General features: G+C 40.8%; 1 protein-coding gene and 1 long non-coding RNA gene across 4 annotated transcripts in view; one reads left to right on the forward strand and one right to left on the reverse strand.

The window, feature by feature from the left end:
• IL15RA (interleukin 15 receptor subunit alpha) overlaps positions 1 to 4,968 on the reverse strand; it is a 49,197-nt gene extending 44,229 nt beyond the window's left edge. Inside the window, exon 1 of one of the 3 annotated variants that reach the window (XM_036090061.2) lies at positions 4,765 to 4,962. In XM_036090061.2, the coding sequence (XP_035945954.1) occupies positions 4,765 to 4,861 (97 nt within the window). In that variant the 5' untranslated portion in view covers positions 4,862 to 4,962. Of the gene's footprint in view, positions 1 to 4,764 lie in introns of all 3 variants that reach the window. The other 2 variants (XM_036090063.2, XM_036090062.2) reach the window with 2 other exon arrangements.
• On the forward strand, positions 4,969 to 7,622 carry LOC144382315 (uncharacterized). Its single transcript, XR_013448980.1, has 2 exons — positions 4,969 to 5,028; positions 6,344 to 7,622. It is a non-coding gene; the product is annotated as an uncharacterized LOC144382315 (long non-coding RNA).
• Positions 7,623 to 27,470: the final 19,848 nt, after the last annotated feature.

A 27,470-nucleotide genomic window follows, 5' to 3' on the forward strand; every position in this document is an offset into this window, starting at 1 on the left:
TCTGTGCTTTTTAGAACATCAAACATTTTGAAACAACCTAAATATCCAGCCTACACACAGCTCTAGCAATAAGAGTCACCAAATTGTAAACAAATTGTAAAATGTATGCACAAATGCTATATATGGTACTTTATAGTTCTAGAACCCTAAATTGGTTCCAATTTGCAAAATTTATAGTCATGAAAACATTGCCAAACAAGATCTGCTGTAATTAGTTAAAAATGGTTCTGAAAAGGGCGCCTGGGTGGCTCAGTCGTTAAGCGTCTGCCTTCGGCTCAGGTCATGATCCCGGGGTCCTGGGATCGAGGCCCGCATCGGGCTCCCTACTCCGCGGGAAGCCTGCTTCTCCCTCTCCCACTCCCCTGGCTTGTGTTCCCTCTCTCGCTCTCTCTCTGTCTGTCAAATAAATAAATTAAAAAAAAAAAAAATGGTTCTGAAAAAATCCCCAAATTCTATAACTTTTTTTGAGCTACTTCTTTTGTAGTTTTATTTTCTTTTTACAAAGCCAATTTAAATTATGACAGAAAAATAAGAAAAGGCAGACAACTACACACACACACACACACAAACACACACATGCATACAACCTATGGTGTCTCCCTACTCAGTGATAGCTACTTCTAGATCTTCTAGTAAAAACTGAATAATATGATGCATATTATTTGAAAGAACTGCATTTAATTTATGCAGTCCTCCACTGTTGAACATCTAGGTTGAGTTCAATAAATCCCATATTTTGTGCATTTAAGTTTTTATGACTTTTTTTGCTGTGAGTAGCAGCACAAAACAGTAATAAGTAGATAAAATTGATCTGAAATAGAAAATGAAAGGTTTGGGCAAAACTCCCCAGAATTCTGAAAAATGGTTTTAAAAATGTTTAAAGACACAAAAGTTGTAAAACCCCAAAGCATACTAATACCTGTATAACAGAACGCAAGTTGGTGAGAGGTATTTATCTTCAAACAAATCCTCATCTTTAGCTGCTTTTGGGAAATCGTCTGCAGCCTTTCAGGTTGTGAGGATCTTTAAGAAGTAAATTACTTCTTGCCCAAGATGATGGGTTTCCCCTCCTAAAATGCCTTTTGACTAAGAACAGATAACAGCAATTTGCTGCATCTGTTAGCATGGCAAACTAGCAGGAACATATCTGAGACTATATTATTTGTTCCACTGGTGATAAGGAATGGGCTTCTCTCTATAATTTCTGATCAGGATCATAGCACCAAGTAGCAAATTTAATAATTGGTATCCACTTCCCTTCCAAGCTCATTTAAAAACATTAGGTGCAGTCTCTTCTGTTAGCCCTCTGTTCATCGTTACCCTAATACTACATTGTCTTGATTACTGTAACCTTATAATAAGTCTTAAAATCAGAATGTTATTTCTCCAACTTAGAGAAAGTTGTTTTTCAAAGTTGTTTTGGCTATACTGGGTCTTATGCATTTCCATGCGAATTTTGGAATCAGTTTGTTAATTTTTGCAAGAAAGCTTGTGGAATTTGGACTTGGGGGTGGAATATGGTTACCTTAGCAATAGTGATTTGTCCAGCCCATGAGCATTGTATATGTCTCCATTTGTTTAGGTCTGCTTTAATTTCTCTCAGCAGTGGTTTGTGGTTTTTAGTGTACAGGTCTTTCTCATCTTTTGTCAGATTTATCCATAAGTGGTTCATACTTTTTGATGCTATTGCAAAAGTTGCATATATTTTTAAGTTTCAACCAATTGCTCATTGATAATGGATAGAAATATAATTGGTTTTCATGGACTGATGTTTTGTCTACGGTGACCAACACTTATATGAACATCTGATGTTCAAAATAGGTGTAAGAGCAATTCCGCTGAAATCATGTTTTCAACAAATAGTGCTGGGACAATTGGATATCCATATGCAAAAAACCCCGAAACCAAGCCAATATGGAACTTTCAATCCACACTTTATATTATATAAAAAATTAATTCAAAATGATTCACAGACAGAAATGTAAATTCTTAAAGCTATAAAACATCTAGAAGAAAACATTTGTGACCTTGAGTTAGGCAAAGATTTCTTAGAGATGACACTGAAAGTGTAATACATAAAAGAAATAAACTGAACTTAATCAAAGTTAAAATTTTCTGTTCTTCATCAGACACTGTTAAGAGAATGAAAAGACAAGCCACAGGCTCTGAGAAAATATTTGCAAATCGTATCTGATAAAGGTTTTGTATCCCAAATACATAAAGAACTCTTGAAACTCAATAATAATTCAACAGCTGAGTTTTTAAAAGGGCAAAAGGTATAACCAGACGCTTTAACAAAGAAGATGTATTTGATGGCAAATAAGCACATGAAAAGATGCTCAACATCATTGGTTATTAGGAAAATGCAAATTAAAAACTCTGAGAAGAAAATACGAGAGTCCACTACACACCTATTAGAATGGGTACAAATAAAGAGATTGACCAACCACACACACACACACACACACACACACACACACACACAGAGTTTGGTAAATATAGGAGGTGATGAATGTGTTAACCTTATTGTGGCAATCATTTCACAATATGTACATATATTAAATCATCATGTTGTACACCTTAAGCTTACACAATGTTATATGTCAATTATATCTCAATAAAGCTGGAAAAAATTTTTCAAGGAAAGAAAAGAAAGACTGGCCCTACCAAGTGCTGACGAGGATGTGAAGGAATTGGAACTCACACACCACTGGTGGGAATATAAAAATTAAACACACACATGTCATATGATTCAGCCATTCTGTTCCCACTGTCTCTACCCAAAAGAAATGGAAGCCTGTGTCCACACAAAACTGACATGTGAATGTTCATAACAGCTTTAAGTGTAACAGCCCCAAACCAGAAACAACCCAGACGTCCAGTAACAACCGAGTTGGATGAACAAAATGGTGTGATACCCATGCAATGAAATACTTCTCAGCAATAAAAAGGAATGAACTATTGATACAGATTACAAGATGGGAGGGAGAATTCTCAGAGCAATTACTATGACTGAAAGTAGCCAAACAAGAAAGAGTACATTTTGTATGACTTCATTTATATAACATTCTAGAAATGACAGCAAGTCAAAAGTGACCAAAATCCCATGGTGGTGGCCTGGGGGATAGGGCTGGGTGGGAGGTAAGGGTTATGCAGGACAAGAGGAAATTTTTGGTAGTGATGATTATATTTACCTTCATGATCATGATGTTTTCATGAGTGTATACATTTACCTCTAAACATATCAAATCATGTAATTAAATGTATGAAGTTTATTATCTATTGTATCTCACTAAACCTGTTCAAGAAACACTGAGAAACACCAGGAGCCGCAGAATGGCAGCAGTACCTTTGTGAGGTCAAAAACGAGGCTGTGGGTGGTGAGCTTTGGAGGTCTTGCCTGCAGAGTTCTCTGCACTTGCTGGGCTCTAACTAAAGCTGCATCTCACTTTCACACTGTTCTGGTCGAGTTGCCCCAGTCGGCTAGCTACTGGGCACACTGGCTAGGGAGATGAGAGGAACCGACCAGGTCACCAGCATAAGTCAGATTCTCAGATGGGGGGGGGGGAATCCATAGTCTCAAGAAAATAAAACTTCATGAAACCCTGCAGAGCTACAGGGTTCACACCAAGCCAGCAAGCGGCAACTGTGGGTGGATACCTCTGATCAAGTACTCTAGGTAGATAGATTGGCCCGACTGGATGCAAATTATTGGGAGTCTTGCCTTAAAACACGCACACACATACAGATCATGGGATTAACTAACTCTTGGAGAATCTATGAATGGGCTTTAATGGGTCCCTGGCCCCCAAATTAGATGCATGTGCATTCATGCATTTTTCTGGGGAGAGGGTTCCTGGCTTTCATCGGACCCTCAGATTGCTCCCTGACTATAAGAAGCGCCAACAAGGATAAAGCCAGACCATCTATCCTTTCTTCTCCTTCCTCTCTAGCTCCCCGGAATGAAAACCTATGAGTCACTCATTCGGTTCTTCTGCGGAGATTACATCTATGCGACCTACGTTCATCTGGAATACACCGAGCCACCACTGGCTTTATTTCTTCCCCCTTTGCCTGACTGCGCGTACTCCAGGCAGCCCCCCACTCCCGCGCCCTTCCACGCCCTTCCACGGTTTCCTGCTGCTTAAGAAGTTGGAGTGGTTTCCAGGTCCCTCGGGAGTGCAACTTGCCCAACACGTTTTTTCTCCTCAGCGAGCCAGTCTCTACCCCATCCCGCCGCCACCCATTTGTATTATTCGCTTTCGTTTGAGGGTAGAGAGCAGGTCGCTTTCCTCGGACCCCTGTGGGCACTGCGCGCGGTGCAGCGTCTGCACAGCTTTCCTCGTGGGGCTCGGAGAACCGCCTCCACGCATTTCTCTCAATTGCTGGGAAGCTCCCACCCGGAGCCCCCACTGCAAACCCCGCGCCTTCCCTTCGCCTCGGACATCGGGAAGACGTGGAACTCAAAGCCTGGCCACACGTCTCCCTTCCCTGGGTGACCCCGCAAGCTGCGGTGGGTCGGCTCCCGGCGCTGCTCTCCCCACCGCTGCCTCCACGTGTCCCCGCGCGCGGGCGCAGCGCCCAGTCCCTTCTTCCCCACCCGCGCAGCGCCCGTTCCTGGGCTCCGAGTCGCGGCCGCGGTAGGTGGGGCGCTCGCTGCCACCCGCCTGGGGCGCCCCGGCCGCCTCCCGCCGCTCCGCGCCCCACCGCCGCGCCGCGCCCCGACGCCCCCCTGCCGCGCCAGGGGAGCACGCCTCTCCCTACCCGGCGTCGCCGGCCCGAGCGTCAGCAGCAGCTGCAGCAGCGACAGCAGCGCGGGAAGGGCGCTGACCCTGCAGCCAGACCTCCGCCGCCCGGCCATGGCCCGAGCTGGGCCCTGGGCTAGCAGCGGCCCGGACGCCCCGCCGGCCGCGCGGGCAGATGCCCGACCGTCCCGGAGGTGGTGCTGGGCGCAGCTCCCGGGACCGGCTGCCCCGCGAGTCGCGTTCGCTTTCGCTTTTGCTTTAGCCCCCGGAGGGCTGGGGAGAGGTGAGAAGCAGTGACAGATCTGTGACTCAGCATCCCCACCCCCTCCTCTCGAAAAAGCCCTGGCCGCCGCCGTGCCCCCCGCGCAGCCGCCCGCGTCCCCGGAGCGCTGCTGGCTGCGCGGAGCGGGGACCCTGACCGGCACCTGCAGAGGCCTGGGGTCCTCCCCCTCCTCTTCTCTCCTCGGCCCTGGGGACCCCAGAAGTAAGTCCATTTGGTCCTGTGTCCTGTCGCAGAGGGAGTCGGCCCATCGGGAAGCAAACTCTTACCAGTGAGCACGGCCGGTGGGCGTTCACACCTGCTTTCTGCGGCGCCGGGTCACTTCCCTGCGCTTATCTCCGCCTGTCACTCCGACTTCGACGTCCCAAGTGTCCCTGCTCTGCCGGGCTGGCGGGCGAGTGGCCCTGTGCGCCGCTGGTCCCTCCGGTCCGGGTGGCCGCGGAGGTGTCGCCGCTCTGTGGCTGGTCGGGAGTCCTGCCCCCTGCCGCCTGCTGCGCCCTGGCAACAGCACTTTGCCTTAATCCAGTCGCGAATTTCTTCCCCAAGAAAATGTCAGACAGTTGAAGGGGGCGCGGGAGGGAGGAGAAGGACGAAGGCCCTGACAGTTACTCCTCTCCGCGCCTTAGTACCTCTCTTCGGACGAGTTCTCCTACTCTGCCGTCTTGCTCTTTTGCGGGTGGGGTTTTTTGTTTTTTCCTTCCTTTCTCGGGATCTCAAGTGAAGCCTGACGTTATTAAAGACCCGTCTGTAATGAGAAAACTCCGGGTGCACAGTCAGAAATTCCCGATTGTAGGACTGAAGTTAGGCAAGTTGAGACATCTCTGGGCTGCAGTCTGTTCCCACAGTGGTAACATCTGGAATCACTCTAATACAGTATCACAACTAGGAAACTGACCTTCATGAAGATCCACAGGCCTTCAGCAGATTTTGTCGGTTTTCCATGCATGCATTCGCGTGCGTAGTTAGCTCAGCGCAGGTTTGTCACACACAGACCCGTCTGTGACCACATTGTCAGGACAGGGCACAGGACCCGTGGCAGGGATCCCTCCTCCTTCTCTGTTACAGCCACAGTCACCTTCCTCTCTCAGCCTCTTTCGAAGCCCTGGCAACCACCCATCTATGCTCCATCCCTAGGATTTCATACCTTGAAGAATGCTTATAAATGGAATCGGCAATTTGTAACCTTTAGAGTTGGTCTTTTTTCCTCCCAGCGTAATCCCCTCGAGATCCCTTCAGGTTGTCCATTTGTCCAAACTATCTGTGGTCTGTTCCATTTATGAGTAGCACTGATGTTTTTTTTTTTTTTTTTTTAATGTAGGAATCTCTGCCGTCCACACTCCAACAACCCTGTGCTTTTATACACACATAAGTTTCCTAGAGCTGCTGTAACAAAGTACCCAAACCAGGTGGCTTCACACAACACGAATTGATTCTCCCAGATCTCGAGGCCAGGAGTGTTGGCCACGCCATGCTCTCTTGGAAGGCTCTGGGGGCAGATCCTTCCTTGCCTCTTCCAACTCTTGTGTTTGCTGGCAAGTCTCGTGGTTCCTGGGCTCGCAGATGCAGCTCTCCAGTTCCATGGCAGTCTTCTCCCTGTGTATCTTCACATCATCTCTCTGTGTGTGTGTCCGTGTCCAAATTTCTCCTTTTTATAAGGATACCAGTCGTATTGGATTAGGACTCACCTACCCTAAAATAACCTCATTTTAATGTAATGACCTCTGTAAAGACATTATATCCAGTAAGGTACTGGGGGTTAGGATTTTAACATAATTTTGGAGGTTGACACACTTCAAGAAGGTATCTTTCTTTCTGAAAACGGAGTCCAAGACCCGTTTTCTCAGGCCAAAGGAAGTTGAAAGGAATGGCTGGATTCCTGAGGTACAGTGTCTACACTTCAGGGGTGATGCAGGTGGCAGGTCCTTCGGGGGCTCCAAATCAGCATGTCCAGACAGGGCTGGCGAACTTGGCCAGCAGCCATCACTCAGAGCAGAGCTGGAGTTGAGACATTGCTGTGGGGCCAGGAAGGACAATGGCTGGGGGCGGGGTCTTTAGCCGTGTACTGTCCTCTGTGGGGGGATAGACAGCGGACCCTTGGAGCTGGAGGGCAAGCTGTCAGATTATGTCACCAAGAAGGGGATAGCTGGGGCTCAAGGCTAATGGATTCTTCCCTCTCTCTCTCTTTCTTTCTTTCGGCTTTAGAATCTTAAACTTTTAAATTCATATAACATGAAATTCACCATTTTTTAGTGTATAACTCAGTGGTTTTTAGTATATTCACGATATTGCCCAGCCATCTCCACTATCTAATTCATTCCAGAACATTTCTGTCACCTCAAAAAGAAACCCAGTGTGTTAGCAGTCACTCCCAGTTTCTGTTCTCCTAGCCCCTGGTAATCTCTAATCTACTTCTATTTCTATTCTAAATAATTCATATAAATGTAATCATAAAATATGTTCTTTTGTGTCTGGTTCCTCTCAGCATAATGTTTTCAGGTTTTGTCCATGTTGTAGCATGTATCAGTATCTCATTCCTTATTATGACCGAATAATACTCCATTAGATGGATATTACATATTTTGTTTATTCATTTACCAGTTCGTGGATATTTGAGTTATTTTCATTTGGGGGCTGTTATGAGGAACTAAGTATGGTAGTGCAACCAGAAAATGGCCGTTAATGCAATGCATAGATCTTATTCAAATTTTGTGTTTTTTTCCATGCATTCATTTGTTTGTGTGTGTGTTTAGCTCTGTGCAGTTTTGTCTTATATGTGGACATTCATATCCATGCTTTTGTGTAAACACGTTTTCATTTTGCGGGGGTTGTGTACCTGGGAGTGGAACTGTTGGGTCATGTGGTAATTCAACGATTCTTGGGCGCCTGGCTGGTTCAGTTGGTTAAGGGTCTGCCTTCAGCTCAGGTCATGATCCTGGGGTCCTGGGATCGAGTCCCACATTGGGCTCCCTGCTCAGCAGAGAGTCTGCTTCTCCCTCTGCACCACCCCCCCCCCCACTCATGCTCTCTCTCTCTCTCTCGCTTGCTCTCTAAGTAAATAAATTTTTTAAAAAGATTTTATTTATTTATTTGACAGAGAGAGAGACACAGCGAGAGAGGGAACACAAGCAGGGGGAGTGGGGGAGGGAGAAGCAGGCTTCCCACTGAGCAGGGAGCCCGATGTGGGGCTCAATCTCAGGACCCCAGGACCATTACCTGAGCCACCCAGGAGCCCCTAAGTAAATAAATTTTGAAAGATCTTAAAAAAAAAAGATTCTTGAAGGACAGGAAGAAGACTCGTGGAACCATTTAGGAAGTAGGCACACTAGGTTCTCAGACTAGGGGGTGATGCATTTCTGGTGCTCACCAGGTGGTGGTGTACAGCACTGTGGGAGACACGGACTTAGGAACTACGAGACCAGCATAAGGGCATCCAGCTGCTGTGGCTACCCTGGGGAAACCAAGGTGCGTGGAAATGAGGTGAAGGGAATGAAAGAAAACTAGTCTACCCATAGAAGGAGTTTTGCTCAAGAACAGAAAACAAAAACAAAAGATGTAAAAGGAAAGAATTACTTCTCAGTACTCAAAATATAAAACAAGCACATTTCCTTATTTTTGTAAGTCATATCATATCTGGCTCCGAGCTTCTACCTGCCAAGATCAACAAAAATCTGATAACAGTCTGCCAATTCCCCACCACCCAAATAGCAAATTGTTCTTTTCCTTTCCCCTGGGTCTCACCAGGACCCAGGAAAAATAGGGAGAGGATGTGACCTATGTGTTCTTGGTCACTCCTGATGGTCATTGTCCAGACCCACCCTCTGGCTTCTTGTCTTAGCAAACCTGCCTGACTCCCTTCTCTATAGTCCACCCCATCCCCTCCAAAATGCTGTTTGTGCATCCAGTTATCCTCACAGACAATCTAGGGTGGTTATCTCAATTAGCCTAGGTCTTCCTCCAGAAAAGACCTATTTGGATTAGCCTTCCAATCAAATAAACAAGCACCAAGGAAATTGCATCCCCCAGGAGGGAGAGTCCCAAATTCTAGTACACTAAAGCTTGCCTGGTCTTGAGGAAAATCACCCCTTACTTTCTTCCTTGTGATGATTCTTGGGAGCAAAAAACCCCAAGAAGTCAATTCATTTCTTGATAACTCACCCAGTTATATTCATCTGGAGCCTCATAACCATAACGTAATCACTTCTGCAGTTGAAAAAATTATGCTATGAAATGGATTTTGAGTTTTAAATATTTAAGCATGTCACAGTAGAGCGAGTTTAACAACTATTTAAAGTTGTTCTGTTTTTGAACTCAAAGTTGTTTTGGTAGTTTACGTTTTAATTGACTTCGAAGCCGTATTCTCTCCAGTTCTGCATTTTATTGGCCACATATCTCCTTTCTTAGCACTTGTGCACACAGAAAACACAACAAGGAATGGATGACATGCAGATAAAACAGCAGCATTGAGTAATTCTCAAACCTCTTCTGAGTCTTCAAGAAAAGCTGAATTACATTCCCCCGGACACACCCTTGTTAAATGCCACCGTTTGCCACCTCTTATTCTGGCAATAACTTGTCTGCACCTCCCCTGCGGGAGTCCTATGGATATCTGCTTTTGAGCATATGGGTGAGCATTATGATGCTGAAGGGTTTTGTGTATATGTATATAAAATCTCAAAACCACAATGAGATATCACCTTACACCTGTCAGAATAGCTATTTTTGTTTTCAGAATAGCTATTATCAAAGACAAGAAATAACAAGTGTTGGTGGGAGGTTGTGGAGAACCCTTGTGTACAGTTGCTGGGAACATAAATGGGTGCAGCCAGTATGGAGAACAGTATGAAGTTTCTTCTAAAAATTAATAATAGAAGTACCATAAGATCCAGCCTTTCCCCTTCTGGGTATTTATCCAAAGAAAACAAAAACACTAACTGGAAAAGATATCTGCTCCCCCATGTTCTCTGCAGCATTATTTATAATAGCCAAGATATGTCAACAACCTATGCGTGCATCGATGGGTGAATGGATAAGGAAATTGTCTTACACGCACACACACACAAATATTATTCAGCCATAAAAAGAGGAATGAAATCTTGCCATTTGTGACAACATGGATGGACCTCAAAGACATTATGTTTAGGGAAATAATACAGAGAAGGACAAATAATGTATGATCTTTTTTATATATGGAATCTAAAAAGTAAAAAAGAAAGAAAAGAAATTCGATACAAAAACACTATTTGAAACCACAGTCCTGTGGCCCATCTTGATGGATATAAAGTAACATTATTGTTTGTATGAAAAGACATTATAGAAGAAAAATGGAATGTAAAATAGTATTTTTAAGACAAAGCAATTGATTGCTTATTACTATGCAGAACACTTGTGTGTACATTAGTAAAGGTAGATTACATAGGACATTGTAAAATACTACATAGAAAGAAAAAGAATAGGGTAAAGTGGATCAAGAATGTTTTATGGGGAAGGTGCAACTGTAAGTATGTTCTCAGTGAGAAGATGACATTTGAGCCAAGACGTGAAGGAGACAAGGGCATTTGCCAGGTGGATAATTGGGGGGAGGAAGAATATTCCAGATAGAGTGGACAGCCCATGCAGACGTCCTAAGGCAGAAGTGGTATGCTTGGTGAATTCCAGAGACTGGCTGGATGGAGTACAATGAGCAAGGGGAGAGTATTAGAAGAGATCGGAGGTATTATGGAACAAGGCTATATGGGGCATCTGTAAGGACTTTGGCTTTTACCCCATGTGAAATGGGGAGCCATTGTATGGTTTTAAAAACAAGAGTGAGGCATGTGGACTTATTTTTTTAAAAGATCACCCTGGCTCCTGTGTTAAGAATAGACTGGGGGCAGGTGGATGCAAGGAGGCCAGTTAAAGGGCTCCTGCAGTAATCTACATAATAAGTAAGTAAGGAAATAAATAAACATTAAAAAATTTAAAAACCAAAATTAAATTTCGTCACTTCCCCATGCTTCAGTGGCTCTCCACTGACTTCAGTATAAAATCCAAACTCCCGGCTATGGTGATGAGTGGAAGATTCCTGATCTGGTCCCTTCTTCCTCTTACTCACATCGTGTATCTTATTACTACTCTACTTGTTCCTTAAGTCACAAGGATGTTGAGCCTTTGTACTATTTCCTTTGCTGGGAATATCTGTCTCCACATCTACTGCAATTTGCCTGTCCTTTAAAGTACAGCTGAAGAAACCTCCTTCAGAAAACAATCCTTGACCCCCTTTCCCTGTGTGGGGTTGGGCCCTCTTTGTGCATACCATTTATCCCACTATGTTGTAATGATCTCTTTGCTTATTGTGGTTTTTACTGGTGGCTTTCCAACTTTATTGACCCAGACCTATTTTTCTTAACACAACTCCAGTATACACTGATATATATATGTATATATATGTATAGGTATATATAGGTGTATATATTTTTGAAGAAACCTTAAAAATATAGATCCTTCTGTGAAATCTTCCAGTTTACAAATAGTGATTGTTGTCTTAGAAAAAAATCAATCGAAACACCATGCAAGCCAAACAAAGCCCATCCACAGGCTTTGCAACATCTAATATACAGTACTTTTTATTCAGACAACTATTAAAAGTGTTTCCCAGGGTCCCTGGGTGGCTCAGTCGGTTAAGCATTGGACTCTTGATTTCAGCCCAGGTCATAATATCAGGGTTGTGAGATCGAGCCCCATGTCAGGCTTCATGCTGGATGTGGAGCCTACTTAAGATTCTCTCTCTCACTCCCTTCTGCTCCTTCCCCCCTCCCTCTCTAAAAATAAAAATAAAAATAAAATAAAAAAATTTCTCTTCCTTTACCATGCTAGAAATCAGAAATAGTAATTTACTGGAATGAATTTGAGTCATGAATTTTGAAATCTTAGATCTATGACCAATCACAATGGGTAACCCACAACCTCTTGCAACATTTTGGAATAATTTGTGTGTGTGTGTGTGTGCATAAATCTCTGTGAATTGGTGTTTTCATTTTCTTCACATAAATACCTGGAAGTGGAATTGCTGGAATTCTGATAGTTCTAGTTTTAACTTTTGAGGAGCCTCCATACTGTTCTCCAGAGTGGCTGCACCAGTTTGTGTTCCCACCAACAGTGTAAGAGGGTTCCCCTTTCTCCGCATCCTCACCCAACACTTGAACTTTCTTGTGTTGTTGATTTTAGTCATTCTGACAGGTGTGAGGTGGTATCTCATTGTGGTTTTGATTTGCATTTCCCTGATGATGAATGATGTTGAGCATCTTTTCATATGTCTGTTGGCTGTCTGGATGTCTTCTGTTCATGTCTTCTGCCCATTTTTTAATCAAGTTGGTTTTTTGATATTAAGTTGTATAAGTTCTTTATATTTTTTAATATTAATCTCCTTTTTAAAATTTTTGAAACGTGTTGTATCATCTACTTTAAAAATTAAATTTAAAAAGTCTCATGAGAACATTAAACATCTTATTTTTAAAGCAGAACTTTTAATTCATGGGTAATTTTTTTTAATTGAAACATGGCAAGTCAACAGCTGTAATACAGTTTTGCAGATATGCTTTCCAGTGAAAGTTTACTTTGACCAGTTTATTAGGGAGACTTCTAGTATAAAGTAGCTATTTTAAATAAATAATATACCTAAAGTATATTCTAAATTCTAAACAGCCTTCTAAAATGAAAATGTTTCCAACAAAATGAAAAGATAAAATATTTCCAAAATAGTTAACCAATAAGAGATTTGAAGTCTAGCATTCTGGCAGACTGGGAGGCTCAGTTAGGCAAGATTGTTGCATACCTAAAAGATAGTTCATATGTTCCAGACACTCTTTACACACTCTTCCAAAACCAATAGACAATTTTTGTTTGCTGTTTTAGTTGCAAAAGAAATTTGAAAACAGAGACGTGCTTTATATCTTGTGACTCATTTTGAAAAGCCTTAAAAGGTGGGGATGTGCCATTCTTTAGTCTTTCTCCTCCTTCCTAGCTGAAATGCCGACATAATGACTAGAGCTCCAGCAGTCATACTGGACCATGAGGATTCTTGATAATGCAAGTCACAAGCCACCCATATAGTAGAAACAAGAAAGAAAAGTTTGGGTCCCTGACACCAGGAGGACCAAACCAGCCTGGACTATCTTCCTTTGAACTTCTTGAATTTGAAAGAGATATTAGATATCTATCTTATTTGTCATCGTTATTTTTGGTTTCTCTCTTACTAACAACTAAATGTTATTGTAACAACATACCTAAAAAGAGAAATTACATTTCAGATAGGCTTGGGTTTTTTCCCCTAATAGATTTTCCTTTTATTAGACATGTTATTTTCATTTCTGCAATGGAAGAAAAAATATATAGTATACTCACTATTTTCATGAATTTTAATGTACTATTAAGCCTATCCTCACATCTTCATTAGTGGTTTAAAATAAATTTTATTACATTTCATTTATAAAACACATACAATTATGTTGTATTTTTAAAGAAAAAGAAGCCTGGTATTATGATATATAAACTTAATAAATAATTGAATTTATAATACAGTTGCAAGAACATTCTAAGGTCATAAGCTATACAAGTTTATTCTAGTTGGTCTGTCTATAAAGACATATTAACACTGGTCATTTCTTCATTTAACCTGGTGAGTTCAAGTTTAGGGAAAAATTCTGACTAGTCATGTTACCTATCTAGCAATTTATAATATTTTATGATTTAGGTCTTTGAGGCAACATTTGGTTCTATCAGTGGCCTATAACATACCATTTTTAGATCAGATCTTAGTAGCTTTTGAAGGCCACTATCTTGTTAGCTGGATATACTTGCTCACCCAATTGTCTGTACTCCGTAACTCAGGTACACTCATACAACAATGAAATTTGCCTCATTGACTGACTCTTCTTTTCACAAAGGATTTCTCTATAGCATGCAATGCTGTTTGATAGCATTTTACCTGCAGGACAACTTCTTTCAAAATTGGAGTCAGTTCTCTCATACCCTGCCACTGCTTTATCAACTGAGTTTATGTAATATCCTAAATCCTTTGTTGTCATCTTAACCAGGAGTAGATTCCATCTCAAGAAACCGCTTGCTTTGCTCATCCATAAGAAGCAACTCCTCATCTGTTCAAGTTTGATCATGAGATCGCAGCAATTCAGTCCCATCTTCAGACTCCACTTCTAATTGGTTCTCTGGCTGTTTCCACCTCATCTGCAGTGACTTCCTCCACTGAAGTCTTGAGTCCCTCAAAGTCGTCCATGAGGTCTGGAATCAATTTCTCCAAAACTCCTGTGAATGTGTATATTTTGACCTCTTCCTGTGAATCATGAATGTTCTTAATGGCATCTTGAATGATGACTCCTTTCTAGAAGGTTTTTAATTTACTTTGCTCAGATCCATCAAAAGAATCACTGTCTCTGGCAACCATAACCTTATGGGATGTATTCCTTAAATACTAAGACTTGAAAGTGGAAATGACTCCTTGATCCGGGGACTGCAGAATGGATGTTGTGTTAGCAGGCATGAAAACATGAATCTTGTACATCTCCATCGGAGCTCTTGAGGTGACCAGGTGCATTGTCAAAGAGCAGTCATATTTTGAAAGGAATCCTTTTTTCTGAGCAGTAGGTCTCAACAGTGGGCTTAAAATATTCAGTAAACCATGTTGTAAGCAGATGTGCTGTCATCCAGGTTTTGTTGTTCCCTTTATAGAGCTCAGGCAGAATAGATTTAGCATCATTCTTAAGTTTCCTGGGATTTTCAGGATGGTCAGTGAGCACTGACTTCAACTTCAAGTCCCAGTTGCATTAGCCCCTAAGAGTCAGCCTGTCCTTTGAAGCTTTGAAGCCAGGCATTGACTTCTCTCTAGCTGGGAAAGTCCTAGATGGGCTCCTCTTCCACACTAAGGCTCTTTTGTCTACACTGAGAATCTGTTGTTTAGTGTAGCAACTTTCATTAATTATCTTAACTAGATCTTCTGGATAACTGGCTGTTTCACTTTGCACTCTTATGTTATGGAGACGGCTTCTTTCCTTGAAGCGCATGAACCAACCTCCATTAGCTTTGAACTTTTCTTCTTCAGCTTCCTTACCTCTCTCAGCCTTCACAGAGTTGAAGAGAGTCAGGGCTTTGCTCTGGATGAGGCTTTGGCTTAAGGGAATGTTGTTGCTGGTTTGATTTTCTATTCAGACCCCTAAAACTTTCTCTGTATCATCAGTAAGTCTGTTTTGCTTTCTTATCATTTGTGTGTTCTCTGGAGTAACACTTTTAATTTCCTTCAAGAATTTTCCTTTGCATTCACAACTTAGCTAACTGTTTGGTGCAAGAGGCTAACCTTTTGGCCCATCCTGGCTTTTGGCATATTTTTCTCACTAAGCTTAATCATTTCTAGCTTTTGATTTAAAGAGAGAGACATGTGATTCTTCCTTTCACTTGAATACTTAGAGGCCATTGTAGGGTTATTAATTGGCCTAATTTCCATATTGTTGTGTCTCAGGGAAAAGGGAGGCCCAAGGAGAGGGAGAGGGAGATGGAAGAATGGCCAGAGCAATGAGAACACACAACATTCATCAATTATGCTTGCTACCTTATATGGGTGCAGTTTGTGCACCCCAAAATCATTGTAATAGTACATCAAGGATCACTGATCACAGAGCACCATAACAAATATAATAATAATGAAAAGTTTGAAATATTGCAAGAATTACCAAAATATGATGCAGAGACATGAGCTGAGCAAATGCTGTTGGAAAAATGGCGCTGATGGACTTGCTCAACCCAGGTTGCTGCAGACCTTCAATTTGTAAAAAAAAAAAAATGCAGTATCTGCACTGTGCAATAAAGCAAAGTGCAATATAAGGAAGTATGCTTGTAAATTTTTGAGGCAGAAAGAATATGAGACTAGAAAGAAATTTTGATCTACACATAGGAATGAAGAGTGCTGGAAATGGTAAAAATGTGGGCAAATATGGAAAATGCTTATTTATAATTTTTTAATCTCTTTAAAGGATAATTGACTCTCTAAAGCAAAAATAGTAACAACGAATAACGGGAAGTATATGTAGAAGTAAAATGCATCCCAACAATAGCACAGAGGATGGGAGAGAAGAAAAGGAAATATGCTGGTGAAAGATTATTATGCTTTAGGTGAAGTGCAACAATATTATTTGCAGATAGGCTGTGACAAAAAAAGATATATTAGAAAACTTAGAGCAACCGCTAAAAAAAAGAAAAAGTATAGCTAATAAACCAATAGTGGAGATAAAATACAATCATTAAAAAATAATAAAAAAAGGCAGGAAACGAGAAAAAAAGGAACCAGGAGGACATGGGACAAATAGAAAACACAAAGCAAGAGGATAGATGTCAACTCAGCCGTGTTGATAATTAAATATAAAAGGGTTAAGTAACCCAATAAATTAGAAGAGGTTGCTAGATTGGGTTTAAAAAGCAGAACCCTTGGGGCGCCTGGGTGGCTCAGTCCTTAAGCATCTGCCTTCGGATCAGGTCATGATCCCAGGGTCCTGGGATTGAGCCCAGCGGCGGGCTCCCTGCTCAGCGGGAAGCCTGCTTCTCCCTCTCCCACTCCCCCTGCTTGTGTTCCCTCTCTCGCTGTCTCTTTCTCTGTCAAATAAATAAATAAAATCTTAAAAAAAAAAAAAAAAAAGCCAAACCCAACTATATTATCACTATTAGAAACCCAGTTTAAATAGAAAGATACAAATGGGTTAAAACAATGGAAAAAGGCATACTGTCCTAATACTAATCCAAGAAAACTGGAGCTATATTAATATCAGACAAAGTAGATTTTGAACAAAGAATAAAGAATATTACCAGGGATAAAGAAGGACATCATATACTAACAGGGTAAATTATTCAGAAAGACCCTGCAGTCTTAAATGTGAAAGTAATTAATAACAGAGCTTTAAAACACATTAGCAACTGAAAGGACTGACAGGAGAACTAAGCAAATCTATAATGATTGGAGTGCGGTTCATCTCTCCTCTCTCAGTAATTCATAGGACAACTAGACCAAAAAAATCAGTATTAAGATAATAGAAGATTGAAAACACTACCAACCAACTAGACCTAATCGATATTGATAGAATGCTCCATTCAACAAGAGTATAAAATGCATTCTTTACAAATGCACATGAGACATTCCATCAAGATAGGTCATTTTCTGGGTCAGAAAAAATAAGATTCTATTCTTAACTTCAATAAATATAAAAGGTGTCATACCATACAAACTATATTCTCTGATCACAACATAATTAAAGTGAAAATCATTAATAGATAACTGGGAAATTCTGAAATATTTGGAAATTCAAAATATTTCTAAATAATCTATGAGTCAAGGGCGCCTGGGTGGCTCAGTTGGTTAAGCGACTGCCTTCAGCTCAGGTCATGATCCTGGAGTCCCGGGATCGAGTCCCGCATCGGGCTCCCTGCTCGGCAGGGACTCTGCTTCTCCCTCGGACCCTCCCCCCTCTCATGTGCTCTCTTTCTCATTCTCTCTCTCTCAAATAAATAAATAAAATCTTTAAAAAAAAAAATAATCTATGAGTCAAGAAAGAAGTCACAAGATGAGATAGAAATTTGTACCTCAATGATATGAAAATACATTTCAAAATGTATGGGCTGCATCTTATGTAGAGCTTACAGGAAAATTTACCATATAGAAATCCTATATTAAAGAGAAAGAAGGATCTGAAATTGATTTCTCAACTTCCACCTAAAGGAAGTATAAAAAGTAGAGCAAATAAAAATAAAAGTAAGCAGAATGAAGGAAATAATAAAGATATTAGCAGATCATTGAAATTGAAACAGAAAATAGAGAAAATCTAGGACACTAATAGGTAGTTTTTCAAAACAGGCAGTAAATTTGATAAACCTATAGCCAGACTGATTTTTTTAAAGTGACAAAGACACAAAAATTTTTTTAAAGATTTTATTTATTTATTTGACAGAGAGAGACATAGCGAGAGAGGGAACACAAGCAGGGGGAGTGGGAGAGGGAGAAGCAGGCTTCCCGCTGAGCAGGTAGCCCGATGTGGGGCTCGATCCCAGGACCCTGGGATCATGACTTGAGCCGAAGGCAGACGCTGAACGACTGAGCCACCCAGGCACCCCAAAGACACAAATTATTAATATGAATTAAAAACCACATGTCACTACAGACATTAAAAGGATAATTAGAAATATTAAGAGCAACAATTTGGTAACTTAGATAAAATGATTAAATTCAATGAAAGACAGAAACTACCAAAACTCACCCCAAGAAGAAATATATAACCTGAATATACCTACATTTATTAAAAGAAGTTAAATACTTTCCCACAAAGAAAACTCCAGGCACCAATGGCTTCAGTAAGTGCTACCATTACCCTGATACCAAACACAAGCAAAAACATTACAAGAAAAGAAAATTGCAGAGCATATTTTTCACCAAGTCAATCCACACATTCTTCATAAAATATCCACATATCAAATCCAGCAATATATAAAAAGAATAATCAAGTATGATCTATAGGGGTGCCTGGGTGGCTCAGTCAGTTAAGCATCTGTCTTTGACTCAGGTCATGATCCCAGGGTCCTGGGATCAAGCCCTGAGTTGGGCTTCTTGCTCAGTGAGGAGTCTGCTTCTCCCTCTCCCTTTGCTCCTCCCCCTGCTTGTGCCCTCTCTCTCTCACTCATTCTTTCAAATAAATAAAACCTTTAAAAAGGTATGATTTATAGGATTTATCCCATAATGCAGTCTTTGAAAATCAGTCAATCATCATACCAATAGAATAAAAAGAAATCATATGTCATCTCAAAATATGAAAAAAAAGAATTTGATAAATTAAACATCCCATTCATGATTTTTTTTTAAATGTAGTAAACTAGGAATAGAGAGGAAGTTCCTCAACATGATGAAGGGCATGTATGAAAAACCTTCACCTGACATCATACTTGATGGTGAAAGGCTTGGTGCTTTCCTACTAAAGTTCAGGAGCAATGGACAGATAGATGCTCTCGTTACAACTATTAAGCATTGTCCTGGTGGTCCTAACCAATGCAATGAGGCAAAAATAAATAAGTAAAAGGCATAGGGGTTGGAAAGGAAGTAGTAAAGTGTCTTTTGCATAGATGACATTGTCTATGTAGAAAATCCTAAGGAATCTACCTGTTCTTTAAAAAATTATTATAGATGTGTTGGTTAATTTTATGTATCAACTTGATTGCTCCATAGGGTGCTCAGACATTTCTTTGAACATTATTCTGGGTGTGTCTGTGAGGGTGTTTTTGGATGAGATTAGCATTTGAATCCCATAGACTGAGAAAAACAGATGGTCCTCCCTGATGTGGGTGAGTCTCATCCAATCACTAAAGGCCTGAATAGAACAAAAAGACTGAGTAAGAAGGAACTCTTCCTGCTTATGTTTGAGCTGGGACATCAGTCTTATGCTTTGGCATTTAACTGGAACTGGGACTACACCATTGGCTCTCCTGGGTGTCCAGCTTGCCAACTGGAGATCTTGGGGCTTCATAATATCTTATTCGTTCTATTTCTCTGGAGCCAAAACCAAGTTGGATGCGCAACCGACTGAGCCACCCAGGTGCCCCTGATTTTTACTTTACTTTTAATTGTTCATTAGAACTTAATCTTTTAAAGAAAGCTATTTCAGATTGTAGGGCAGCACACGGTTGATTAACTCTTCAGAGCTATCTAAACCTCCACTTTACAGACCAGCAGCTTCCTCTAGTCCCATTTGTTTAATCATAGTTCTTTCTTTCTTTCTTTCTTTCTTTCTTTCTTTCTTTCTTTCTTTCTTTCTTTCTTTCTTTCTTTCTTTCTTCCTTCCTTCCTTCCTTCCTTCCTTCCTTCCTTCCTTCCTTCCTTCCTTTCTTTTCCTTTTTTTCTTTCTTTCTTTTTTGAGAGAGAGAATCTCAAGCAGACTCCATGCTGAGCACAGAGCCCAATGTGGGGCTCAATCTCATGACCCTGAGATCGTGACCTGAGCTGAAATCAAGAGTCAGATGCTCAACAGACTGAGCCACCTAGGTGCCCCATAGTACATTCATTTTGACACAAAGTATTTATCCTGTGCATGCTTAGCAGCCACAACATATTACCTTAGTGGAGAAGAGAGGAGTTGAAGAACAGCTGGGAGAATTGGTGTATTCATTTTCTCTTGTTGCAGTAACACATGACAACAAACTTAGTGGCTTTAAACTAACAGAAATTTATTATCTTATTTTTCTGGAGGTTAGAAGTCATACATAGGTCTCACTGGCTTAAAATCAAGGTATTGATAGAACTCCAGGAGAGAATCCATTTGCTTATCTTTTCCAGCTTATAGAGGCTGGCTATATTCCTTGGCTGGTGGTCCAATTGCTTCATCTTTAAAGCCAGCAACACTGTGTCTCTCTGGTCCTTCTTCCACCATCTTCCATTCTTCCCTATGACTCTTCTTTCCTACCTCCCATTTCCACTTTTAAGACCCTCATGATTACATTGGGTCCACATAGATAATCTTGCCATTTTAAGGTCAGCTGATTAGTGACTCTATTTGCATCTACAAACTCAATTCTCTTTTGCCTCGTATGGTAACATATTTACTTACAGGTTTCAGGAATTAGGATGTAGATATATTTGGGGGCACCATTCTTCTTCCTACCACAGCTAGAGTTTAGGTACACATATTGAAATGACAGCAAGATAATTTGTACAGATAATTGACATAATAAAGATTTTTTTCCCAAACTCCAATATCCTCAGAAGTTTCCAGAATTCCCCTATAGAATCTCCATAAAAATATGTACTACCACCTCATCTTTATTTAATAAAGTCTGTTTTTCCTAATGCACCAACACTGTAGATAAGTAAAGACATTTTTGGGGTAGGGATAATTAAATGATTCATTAATATGCCAGTATTGGTTTATTTTTATTTAAATCATTTGGAAATGAGGTATACAACATGTTTGCTACTAGGTAGGTTAAAAGTAGTGGACTAGAAATCTAACTAGGATTTTATCTGAGTGTGCGATGCACTTCAACTTATTTTCCTAGTGTCATCATCCAAGCTTCCACTGCCCATCCCTGAAGGAAATCAGGTAACTATTTCTTGAGACCCCCCACTCCCTGCTTCCAGCAAATTTCCCAAGACCATTAGAGGCTTAGTTCAAAGACAGTGGGTTTTGCATACAAAAACCAGAGACAGAGAATAAAAAAAATTTTTTTAGTCTAGTTGGCACATTAGTTTCAGGTGTACAACATAGTGATTCGACAAGTCTGTACCTTATGCTGTGCTCCCCGCAAGTGTAGCTGCCGTCTTCACCATATAATGTTATTACAGTACCATTGACTGTACTTCTTATGCTGCAGAGGCAGAGAATTTGAAAGGCCGGTTAGTCCCCTACTTCTATTGCTTTTGATATTATCATATAATGTCACTGTTGAAAATAATTTCAACATGGTCTGATCTGTCCATGGCCATCTCTGTCCATTACCATCATGATGTTGACTGTTGGGACGAAGTCCATCATAGTCCATCCATACACTCTTTTGTACTGCTTGGGCTAGAAGCCTGAGAACTACGTTTCTTAACCTCCCTTGCCAGCTGAGTCCAGTTAAGATTTGCCCAGTGGTACAAGATTCTAAGTAGGAAGAATGCATAAGCCATTTTGCTCTTGGAAACGGATTCAGAAGGAATATAGAATTCCAGGCACCTCGACCATCAGCAGTGATGGCCCTAACATCAGGAGTAGCGGCAAGTGTGTGCACATGGGCTCTGGGTAATACCTTCTGTAACTCCAACCCTAGGGACAGGAACTGAACCATAGGTAACCCCACCTTTTGCCCTGCTAAGCATTCCAAAACTCTTGCAACCAAGTCCCTGTATTCAATCTCCTGTGTCTGAAATACATAGAGAGGTTTCTCTTCTCCAGGCTGGATACTGACTGATACAAGTCGCAATGTGTGTTTACTAAAGCAGACTGCCTTGTTTGCTGTGCTAGGTCCAGCCATCACCATAAATATCTGAGGCCTAGCTTGGGGCATGGTCCCTGGTACAGATTCCTGTTCCCTCGTGGTGTGTGGGAGCTTTAGCTGTCTATTCCCATGGGCATTCTTCACTGGAATCCTCTTAACGTATTAGAGAAGTTCTACACACACTGAACTCCAAAAGAGAAAACATCTGAGTGTCAGCTTCCTCTTTCTAGGAAGCTCCCTTAGAAATGTACTTTCCATCTATCAGAAATTCTACAAGCTGAACAGGTTGGGAGGGTAGCCTTTCCCAATTGCTTAGAGGTCTTGTCACACACTTTCCCAGGGCCAGAGTTGAGACATTGCCTCATCTTTGCACAACAAAGGGGGCAATGACTCAAAATGGGGAAGAGAAGCTCTGTTCCAAGGCAACCAGCAATATCCATCCAGAGAAGAGATTGGGTCCAAAGCTTAAATAAGTTTAAACCCCACCTCCCCAGACACACTGCTAAATATGGGGAAAAAATAAATTTTGAGTTCCAAACACCAGCTTCCTTCCAGATAAACTCTTGATTTATAAGCCATTGTAACCAGGAGACTTCCATTCTGGAAAGGAAACCCATTAAAGAGATTTCCACAAGTAGAATCTAAATGTCATCATTATGGAGTTCAGTTTGCAGTGAGGACAACAATTTTGACCTAAAGTCAAGATGGAATATGTTCTTGCCTTTTTAAACAAAAGAAAAAGAAAAAAGAAGAAGAAGAAAAAAAAAGCCCATATCATTTAGCCATTAATTAAGGACTTTGAACTTAGACAAGTTAAGAACTATGGGTCAGCATGCCTGTTTGACAAGAATAATATTTAGAAAATAATTAATGTGCTTTTCTATTTTGTCTTTCTGAGACCACGATCTTTACTCTGGTTTGCCTGGGGTATCCACATGTTTCGTGGGGAGTGGGGAGAGGAGAGTTTAGGATTGTTATAGGAGAAATGCAAAGAAAAGATTAAGTGACCAAAGGTCATTGATTCTAAAACATACATTATGCCCCACATTTTTAACATTTCTTTTTTTTTTTTTAAGATTTTGTTTATTTAAGAGAGAGTCAGCGAGTGTGTGCGAGAGAGAGCACGAGCAGGGGGAGGGATGGAGGGAGAGGGAGAAGCGGACTCCCCGCTGAGCAGGGAGCCTGACGCGGGGCTCAGTCCCAGGACCTTGGGATCATGACCTGAGCTGAAGGTAGACGCTTAACCAATTGAGCCACCCAGGCATCCCTTAACATTTCTAAACATGTATTTTACAGCCTACAGTGTGTCATAGTTTTAGTGGTTTTGCTCTTTCTTCCTCTCTTCCTCTCCCTCTCTCTCTCTCTCTTTCTTTCTTGTACATAAAATAATGATGAGTCTTACAATGACTGAATTGTATGACTGGATTGAATGAAAAACAGTGATAGTTTCTGATGTCCAGTATAAGATTAACATTTTTAGTTGAGATAGACTTTATATAATGAATTTTGACAAATGCATGCATCCAAACCCCTATCAAGTCGTGGACATTTCCATCACCCCTGAAAGATCCCTGGTGTCCCTTCCCAGTCAATTCCCACACTACCCCCATCCCCAAAGCCACTGTTTTGATTTCTTTTATCATAGATTAATTTTACCCATTCTGAAATCATATAAATAGGATCATACAGTGTGTGGTCTTTTATGTCTGGCTTCTTTTGCTCCGCATAATGTTTTTTGAAGTTTATTTTGTGTATATCATGGTTTGTTTCTTTTTATTGTGAGGGAGGATTGTTGTAATATACAATCTGTTCATCTTTCTCTGTTTGTTGATGAACATGGAGTTGTTTCCAGTTTTGGGCAGTTATGAATAAAGCTGCTATGAACATTTTTGTATAGACATTTTGTGTATGTATTGTGTGTGTATATATATATATGTACACATATAAATGTATATATTGTATACATATCTTTATATAAATTATGTGTGCATACCTATATATTAATATATGTGTATACATATGTATGTATATGTCTTTCTATATAAATTTATATACATATAGCACATATATATATATATTTCTTTTAAAATTGTTCTAGGAGTAAAATTACTGAGTTACATGGTAGGATTGTATTCAAGCTTTTAAATGGCTGATTTTGATTCATTATTATCATCACTAATGATGATGATAATTTTTATAGCCACCATTTACTGAATACTTTATAGATGTCAAAGATATTAAATTTTTTTGCATATGAACATTTCATTCAGGCATCAAATAAATTAATACCCACATTTTACCAATGATGACATGGAATATCAGGGAGGTTACATAAATTTTCCAAGGTCACTAGCTAGTTAGTGACAGAATAGGTTTGACTTCCCAGCATTGCATTAAATGCTTTTTCTTGTGTGCTTCACAAGTTATCCCAAAATAGGATTTTGGAGCAAAAGATTACATAGGCTTTTTGGCCAGGTTATGTTCTTTTTTTTTTTTTCAAGATTTTATTTATTTATTTGAGAGAGAGTAAGAGACAGAGAGAGCATGCAGGGAGCCCAATACAGGGCTTGATCCCAGGACTCCAGGATCATGACCTGAGCCAAAGGCAGACACTTAACCAACTGAGCCACCCAGGCGCCCCAGGTTATGTTCTTGAGAAAGAATTATCATCAAGCCCTGTCTAGCATATTGCTAGGTTTGGTTGCTGGCTTTTTAGGGTTTTATATATGAAGTCCAGACACCATGATCTGGGGGGAATGTCTGCCCTTTTCTTGCCCCAGGGGATGGTGAGAAAGACAGGCATGTACAATGATGGGGTCAGATGTGGGGGCTCTGTGGAAAGAAGGATGGCTGCTTTCTGCAGTTGGGACTTACATGAGATGTACCTCTTAATCTGTCCCCACACCACCGCGAGGCATAGCCATGTGGCCCCCTACACTGCAGTGTGTTCAGGAGGGAAAGAACTTTATAGTTGGGACCCAGAAAATCATTGCAAGCCTGCTGGGAAGCCTTCCAGCGGGCTGAGTGTAGTGAAGGAAGCCTAGGTGGCTTAGGTGGGACTCAGAACCCCCAGAATGGTCTCTGAAGCCTGTTGGAACAGAGATAAATCTGGGTCAGCAGGGAAGGGCTATCAGGGATGGTGGTCAGACCTAAAAAAGTTAGGGGCACAATTTATTACTGTTGCAGCTGCCGCTGAAAATTCCAGCTGGGCAATCAGTATCAGCGTCTGGAGAAAGCAGAGGATGGATTTTGGGGACCCTGACTCTTTCCCATGGCCATGAAGTTGAATGAGCCTTACTTCTCCTCACCCCCTCCACACTACCATGTTTGGGCAAGAAGCAGAGAGAGAACGAGGATATTTGAGACATTGAGCATTTTTATTAAAGAGAGACTGAACATTGCCTACAGGAATTGTTTAAATTGGATAGGATATTTTGTTTACTTCATTTTAATTTTCCTGACAACTAGTGGGTAAGGCCTGATTTGTTATGGATTAAATACAAAAGCTGCAATTTCTGTGCATCTCTGAGTGGTAGTGTATTAGTCAGAATCAGGCAGGTTAAGCTTCAGTGACAAACAGACCTTACATATTAGTGTCTTGTAACAACACAAGTTTGTTTCTTATTCAAGCTACATTAATCAAAGTTTGCCTAAGACTCTGCTCTGGGATTTCACACTGCAATCCAGGCAGACAGAGAAACTTCTATCTAGAAACTTACTGTGGAAAGGCATGTGCTATCTCTTAAAGTTTCATTCAGCACAGAGGTGGCACATGATACATGTCACTTCTTCTTTTTTTTTTTTTCTAAGTAGGTTCCATGCCCAGCGTGGAGCCCAATGTGGGGCTTGAACTCACAACCCTGAGATCAAGACCTGAGCTGAGATCAAGAGTTGGACGCTTAACTGACTGAGCCACCCAGGCACCCCACATTTTTTTTTTGAATTCCAGTATAGTTAACAGTGTTATATTAGTTTCAGGTGTACCATATAGTGATTCAACAATTCTATACATTATCAGTGCTCATCATGATAAGTATATTCTTAATCCCTGTCACCTATGTGACCCATCTATCTCTGTCTCTGTCTCTGTCTCTATCTCTATTTTATCTACATCTACATTATCTATCTCTGTCTCTATATCTCTATCTCTATACACCACACCTTCTTTTTTTTTTTTTAAGATTTTATTTATTCAGTTGACAGAGAGAGAGACACAGCGAGAGAAGGAACACAAGCAGGGGGAGTGGGAAAGGGAGAAGCAGGCTCCCCGCTGAGCAGGGAACCCGATGCAGGGCTCCATCCCAGGACCCCGGGATCATGACCCGAGCTGAAGGCAGACGCTTAACAACTGAGCCACCCAGGCACCCCTACACCACACCTTTTTTATCCATTCATCTATCAGTGGACACTGGGCTGCTTCCATAATTTGGCTATTGTAAATAATGCTGCAATAAACATAGGGGTGCATATATCTTTTCTAATTAGCGTTTTCATATTTTGGGGGGTAAATTCCCAGTAGTGGAATTACTGGATTGTGGGGTAATTCTATTTTTAATTTTTTGCGGAACCTCCATACTGTTTTCCACAGTGGCTGTACCAGTTTGCATTCCCACCAACAGTGCATGGGAGTTCCTTTTTCTCCACATCCTCATCAATACTTGTTGTTTCTTGTAACTTTGATTTTAGCCATTCTGACAGGTGTAAGGTGATACCTCATTGTAGTTATGATTTGCATTTCCCTGATGGTAAGTGTGTTGAGCATCTTTTCATGTGTCTGTTGGTCATCTGTATGTCTTCCTTGGAGAAATGTCTGTTCATGTCTTCTGCCCATTTTAAAAATTGGATTATTTGTTTTTTTGATGTTGTCTTGTAAAAGTTTTGTATATATTTTGGACACTAACCCTTTATTGGATATGTCATTTGCAAATATCTTCTCCCCTTCAGTAGTTTGTCCTTTAGTTTTGATGATTCTTTCCTTCACTGTTCAGAAGCTTTTTATTTTGTCGTAATCCCAATAGTTTATTTTTGCTTTTGTTTCCCTTGCCTCAGGAGACATAGCTAGAAAATGTTGGTATGGCCAACGTCAGAGAAATTACTGCCTGTGCTCTTTTCTAGGATTTTGATGGTTTCAGGTCTCACACTTAGGTTCTTAATCCATTTTGAGTTTATTTTTGTGTATGATGTAAGAAAGTGGTCCAGTTTCACTCTTCTGCATGTAGCTGTCCAGTTTTCTTAGCACCATTTGTTAAAGAGACTGTCCTTTTCCGTTTACGTATTTTTGCCTCCCTTGTTGAAGATTAACTAATCAGATAATCATGGGTTTATTTCTGGGCTTTCTATTCTCTTCCATTGACCTAATGTGTCTGTTTTTGTGCCAACATCATACTGTTTTGGATTGCTACAACTTTGTAGTATATCTTGAAATATATTGTGATACCTCCAATTTTGTTTTTCTTTTA

This window comes from Halichoerus grypus, chromosome 6 (genome assembly GCF_964656455.1).
Source record: "Halichoerus grypus chromosome 6, mHalGry1.hap1.1, whole genome shotgun sequence".
In the NCBI taxonomy this organism is placed as follows: domain Eukaryota; kingdom Metazoa; phylum Chordata; class Mammalia; order Carnivora; family Phocidae; genus Halichoerus; species Halichoerus grypus.